The sequence below is a fragment of the Belonocnema kinseyi genome, chromosome 5 (genome assembly GCF_010883055.1).
Source record: "Belonocnema kinseyi isolate 2016_QV_RU_SX_M_011 chromosome 5, B_treatae_v1, whole genome shotgun sequence".
NCBI classification, from domain to species: Eukaryota; Metazoa; Arthropoda; class Insecta; order Hymenoptera; family Cynipidae; genus Belonocnema; species Belonocnema kinseyi.
The window spans coordinates 81,553,772-81,560,577 of NC_046661.1; the positions used below are offsets into that span (position 1 = coordinate 81,553,772).

The 6,806-nt window shown below is 25.5% G+C and overlaps 1 protein-coding gene and 1 pseudogene across 1 annotated transcript; both read left to right on the forward strand.

The window, feature by feature from the left end:
* Position 1: 1 nt before the first annotated feature.
* Positions 2-300, forward strand: LOC117173742 (histone H2B; the record flags this gene model as incomplete). Its single annotated transcript, XM_033362383.1, has 1 exon — positions 2-300. A coding segment is annotated over one exon (252 nt), but the record flags the coding sequence as incomplete, so codon positions are not given.
* A 1,355-nt stretch (positions 301-1,655) lies between these two features.
* On the forward strand, positions 1,656-1,776 carry LOC117174005 (annotated as a pseudogene).
* The last annotated feature ends 5,030 nt before the right edge of the window (positions 1,777-6,806 follow it).

The window sequence follows — 6,806 nt, forward strand, 5'->3', positions numbered from 1 at the left end:
CAAAGTTCTGAAGCAGGTTCACCCCGACACTGGAGTTTCCAGCAAGGCGATGTCAATCATGAACAGCTTCGTCAATGACATCTTTGAACGCATTGCTGCCGAATCTTCTCGATTAGCTCACTACAACAAGCGTTCAACAATCACGTCTCGGGAAATCCAGACTGCTGTCAGGCTTTTACTGCCCGGTGAACTCGCCAAGCACGCTGTCTCAGAAGGAACGAAAGCTGTGACCAAGTACACCAGCTCCAAATAGACATTTTAACAAGCTGTGAAACTCACAACAATCGGCCCTTTTCAGGGCCACCAAATTTTCTAACTAAGGAATTTTTTTTTGTTCATAAACATGTTTCTTGAGAGATAAGATTGCATTTCTTGTAATCAACATGATAAAGCAGTTTTTTAAGAAGAATTTTCAATTAATATTTAGAGGTTGCACGAGGCTGCCACGGTTTAATATTTTTAATTCGGACCGCAAACACTACTTTTTTGTGGGCACAAATTTTAAGCCTACCCTTTAATAGGATTGTGGTCTGAAGCTTCCAAAATATTGATGGCTGTACTAAGTCTTCTACCTGGGATAGGCATAATGGCAAGAAGAGCAGGTATTGTGGCCTGAAGCCTCTAAAAAATTTATGGCTGTACTAAGCTTTCTACCTGGGACTGACATAATGGCAAGAAAAGTAGAACCAGGCTTGCTGTTTCTGAAAGCATTTCCTCTCAATTGCTGGTATGGTTTCGTTTTCATTTTTATGATGGTTGTAATTGCTTCAAACTTTCGTTTAGTTGTAGCAGTTTGTGAATGGACATCGATATCTCAATTTTTAAAGTAGTTAAAAAGGGTCTCGTGTTAAATTCGTAATTAGGCCATATGAACTAAAAACGCTTACGTCAATGGAAGGGAATTTTTTACATACAATATAAAATTCAATGACAATGATTCTTCAATTGTAAAAGTAGCTTTCTATTATTGTACTTAACTATTTTATTGAATTGTTCTTGTTCAACGTCAACTTTTTGTTTGTTGAAAATTGCTTTTCTAAACTTAAGATTTTACTTATTCGAATTGAATATTCCATAATTTTATTTGAAAATTCATTTCATTGGTTTCATATTAATTTTTTTAACTGAAAATTTAACTTCCATCTTTTGGTTAATAATTTTTTTCAGTTGGAAATTCAATTATTCTAGTTGAAGTTCATTTTTTGGTTTAAAATTTCTTAATTTCTTAGTCTTAATTTTAGTTGAGAATTCACTTTGAAAATGTAAAAAATTTTTACATTAGTTTTTGTTTAACTGTAAATTTAACGTCCATTTTTATATGAAAGTTTATCTTTTTTATTTAAATATTAATTTTTTTTGAAAATCATATTTTTTGGTAAAAAATTAATTTGTTTGGCAATTCATCTTTTTGGTTGTAAACTCAAGTATTTCAGTTAAATATTCATTATTTTAGTTGAAAATTCATATCTGGCTAAACATCCATTTTTTTAATTAAAAAATTTAACTACTCGATTTTTCGTTGATAAATGAATGTATTTTGTAAATAAAAATTCTTACAAATAATAAATCAAACTCATTTAATTATCACTTATATAATAATTTTCTAATATTATTCTTCTGAGCAGCCACTTTCATTACACTATCTCTTAACAACAGTTAACGGCCACACTAAGTTGGATCTACTGGTTCTCGTTTGATCACCAAAGTCAAGCAACTTTAGGCGCGGTTAGTACTTGGATGGGTGACCGCTTGGGAATACCGCGTGCTGTGTTAGCTTCAATTTTTTGTTGCTACAACGATTAAATTTGTTCTCTCAGTTAACATGTTAAAATTTCACACTAGTTTTTCTTTGTTCAAACAATACAAAATTGTTTTAAATATTTTGTTTCTCTAACAATGTTTGAATCGTAGTGTTTTCTTTAGATCATCTTTGAAATAGGAAAAAGCATTAAAATTTAATAATTATATTGCTTACTGTTTTGACGAAAATTCGTCCTTTGCTAGAATTTTGTTTATTAAAAATGAAACTGTTTGGTTTAAATTAATTTGTTTTGGTTAACGGTTCAACTATTCTGTTCAAAATTCATCTATTTGGGTTGAAAATTCAACCTAAGACATTTGTATAAGACTCCATTTTAAATTAAGACATAATTGTTTTTAACTTTTTAATTTACTGTTCATTTTAATAACTATGAAATTACTTTTTTCGCAGAGAAGAACTTTAGTTTAAACCAAACGATTTTCAACAATGTATACAAAACTAAAAAAATAGGATTTTAATTAACAATTATGAAGTTTTATGATTTTTTATTAATCTTTTATTAATCTTCTACGAAGATTTATGAATACAATTATACATATCCTACCATCATCATACGATTCTTATTTCTTGAAATTATTACAATTTATTTAAACGAAAATGTATTTAATTATTTTTGTCCGATTTTTTGCAGCAAAATATTTGAACAGAGTAATTTTTCGGATCAAATTTTTTTTATTCCCTTTCAAGATCCCCATGTGTCGAGAGAATTTTTTTTATTTTTTTTTACCAATTGAAAATTCTATTTCAAGCGAAAAAGATTTTCATTTTAAATAAAAAATAGTTGACGAATTTTCCAGAAGATATTAGATATTTGTAAACAAATAGTTGAATATTTAACATACAAAGACGATTATTCGACCAAAAAAGAAAGATGAATGGGAAATCCAAAAGGATGAATTTTCTATCCGAAATACTTGAATGAAAAAATTAATTTTCTACCCAATAGTTAATTTTTCAAATAAATAGTTAAATTTGTAAACAAATAATGAAATATATAAATAGAAACATTGAAAAATAAGAAATTTTAATAACATAGTACAATCCACAACCAAAAAGATGAATTTTCAAAAAAGAAAATTAATTTTTACTAAAAAAGACCGCAATTTTTAATGACATGCATTTCACCCGACACTGAATTTTTAACAAAAAAGTTAATTTATAAAAAGTTGTTAATTTTTAAAATAACAAACTATTTGAATTTTTAACAAAAAAGTTATTTTTTGACCAAGTAGTTAATTCTTGTAATAAAAAAAGAATCCAACGACCAAATGTGTACAACCACCATAAAATGTTCCTTTTGCAATTTCGTCCTTTTTATTTTGCATATTATCAAATAACAATAAAAAACATTTGTAAAAAATAACCACCAGCGTTTAGGCATTCATACAGCACTCTTATCAAGGCAAAAAAATCGAGCAGACAGGAACAGCAACGAAACCACCATGCTCTCTCCCTGACACCAAAGAATCAAGACAAAAGAAATTTTTTTTTTTTGTTGATAAAAATAAAAAAGAGGAAAGAAAAATGAGAAGACAGACAACCAATTACCCTCCCTTAACTTTTTTCTTTCCTCTTGTTTATTTTTGTTTTTAAAAAAATTCTATTCTTTTTTAGACAAATTTGTATCTTTTTTCAAATTGCAATAGGGAAATTTTATGTTGGTTGTTCAAATCTGGACTTTGGATTCTTGGTTTTATTTTCAGGAATTCTACACAAAAAAAATAGTTTAATTTTTAACCAAAAGTTCAATTCACTACCAAAAATAGTTCAATTTTCAACTAAATATTTTAATTTTTATTTAAAAAATAGATCATTTTTCAATCGATAATGGAATAGTTCAATTTTTAATTCAAAAAAACAATTTGGAATAAAAAAAAACAACTTTTTACAATTTAAAATGAACCAAAACAGACGAATTTTCATATGCATCATTTTTTACAAAACACGTATGCTAATATAGTTAAATTTTCTACTAGGAAATATACGTTCTTATCCTAAAGTAGATGAGTTACATTATTCGTTTAGAAAATCAATAATGAAATATCAATTTTCAATTGTATATATTAATTTCCAACCAAAAAAGGAATAGTTATATCTTCAATTTCATAAAAAAATGATTTTGAACTTTCAGCCAGGTAGATAAAATGTTTAAAGAAAAAATATGGATTATTCTCAGCGAAAAGTTTAATTGATATTTCAACCAAACTCTATAAGAAATATAAATTTTTTAACTAGAAATATAATAGTCAATAAGTTAATTTTTGACAAAAAAAAAACGAATATTCAACGAAATATTACAATTTTAACAAAAAATGATGAGTCTTAAACAAAATAGTTGCGTTTTCCACAAAATAATTGAATTTTCAACCAAATGAGAGAATTTTCAACAAAAACAAAAAACCGAGAAAAATTGGAAATTTTATTAAAACGGGGGAAAACAGATAGTCACAAGGAGGTGACAAGAGGGGATTTTGGGAAAGAACGTGTGAAGTCGGAATATGAAATTTATTGTTAAAAGTTATGGATTAGGTCAACTATACTTGGTTGAAATACTTTTTTTTTAATTAATTTTTATCGATAAACATTCATTTTAGTTGAAAACTTCTTCTTATGGTTGAAAATTTATTTTAATAACTGAACAAATTTTAATACTTAAAGTTTTTTAACCGTTTTAACTTTTCCTTTTTTTTTTATAAAAATCGTACCTTTTTTATTCGAAAATCTAAATTTTCATGATAAAATGGTCAACTGAAATTTCTAAAAATAAAAATTCAACTATTTTTTTGCATCTTTGTCTTTTTAATTTGAAAATTCATCTATTTTAGTAGAAATTTCGACTTTCTTAGATAAAAATGCAACTATTTGATTAAAAATTCAACTATTTCGTAGAAAATTTACTTATTGTTTAAAATTCATATTTTTGTGTTTAAAAGTCAATCGTTTTTTTTTTGTTGGTGAAAATACAACCATTTTTTTTTAATTGTTTTTGTTAAAAGAATTCATTTGTTTTAGTAGAGATTTCATCATTATTAGATAAAAATTCAACTATTTTGTAGAAAGTTTACTTTTTGTTTAAAAATCACATTTTATTGTTGAAAAGTCCAACTGTAATATTTTTTGGTTGATAAAATCAACTATTTTTTAAATTTGTATTTATTATTTTTTAAATTCATCTATTTTATTAGGAATTTAATCTTTCTTTGTTCAAAATGCAATTGTTTGCTTGAAAATTCAACTGTTTTGTTAAAAATTCAATTATTTCGTAGGAAATTTACTTGTTTAAAATTAATATTTTGGTATTGAACAGTCAACTGACATCTTTTGCAGATGAAAATTCGACCATTTTTTTGCAAATTTGTCATTTTGTTAAAAAATTCATCTTTTTTAGTAAAAATTTCATCTTTCTTGGATAAAATACAAGTATTTGGTTCAAAACTCAACAATTTTGTTTAAAAAATCGTGCATTTTTGTTGAAAATGTAACTGTTTTATTGATAATTCAACATTTCGTAGAAAATTTACTTCTGGTTTAAAACTCATATTTTGCTGTTGAAAAGTCAAACTAAAATATTTTTTGGATGAATAATCAAATTTTTTTTTGAAAATTTGTATTTTTTATTTTAAAATTCATCTAGTTTAGTTGAAATTAGATCTTTCTTCGATAAAAATGAATCCATTTGGTTAAAAATGAATCTTCTTTGCTTGAGGATTCAAACATTTTGTTTTAAAATTTTGGTTAAACCATTTTGTTAAGAAATCATTTTTTTAAGCTTCACATTTTTAGCTGTAACTTCATCTTTTTCATTAAAGGTTTAACTATTTTTGTGAAGAACGACATTTTTAAATTGAAAATTCCACTGCTTGGGTAAAGTTTCAACTACTTTGTTGAATTTTTTTAAAGGAAGATTTATGTTTTTGTTTGGAATTTATTTTTTTCAAAAAATTCATATTTTCTAGTAGAAAATTTAATTTTCGTACGCGATATTCGTGTTTCGGTTCGGATTAAGTTCAACAATTGAGGTGAATTTTTTTTCTTTAATTACTGAAAAATCCTTATTTGTTGGAAATTCGTCTTTGATATTAAAATTCATTTTTTTTATGAATTTTTTTCTTGAAAATTCAAAATAGATCCTATGTTGAAAATCCTTAAATAATAGTAATATAATCCTTAATAATATGTTTTGGTTTCAATTATTTTAGCAGAAAGTTGCTATCTCGAGGCAATTTTATTTCAGGAAAAGACTGCCCCGATTTTGTGAAATTGCCCCCTATTTTCAATGCTCAGGAAGTCTTTCATTATTTGAAATAATTTGTTTACGTTATCACTATTTTTGTTTATTAAGTCAGATATTTGGGTCGAGTCTGTTGTTTGTGCGTGCATGTTGTGCATCCTGTTTTCTTACTTCGTTTGTCATGTTTGCATTGTATATTGTATTTGTGTTAGAAATGGGGTTAGGGTGTTTTGTTTGTCATTTGCTACAACATTGGAGAGAAACAAGCTTCTTTTTAGACATTGTTATTATATTTAATACACTCTTTGATGATCTTATTTTGTTTCATGGCCTGAATTCTCATTTTGAAAAACACATTTTAAAAGATTTTTTAAAACTTGAAAAAAGGATCTTGAAGATTTTAAAGTAAAGCGTTTTTTTAATATCTCAGGGTTAAAAAAATAGGAAAAATCCTGAAAAATAAAATTCTCAACACTAAAATTCCCGAATTAAAAAAATTGTTTTTTCATTAATTATGTTTATTTATTAAAAATAATAAAATCAAATATTTTTATCAATTACATTTTTTTTAATGTTGAAAGTTTAAAAAAAATTATTGTTTGAATTAAAAATCAGTGCCATCAGAACTATTCTGGAAATATTTTTGTTTTCAATGATTTTTATATTTTATTTCATTAATTTTATAATATATAATTTTGAATTATTTTTTAATTTATTTAGTTTAATGGAAAAGATTATTTTTGGTTTTAGTTT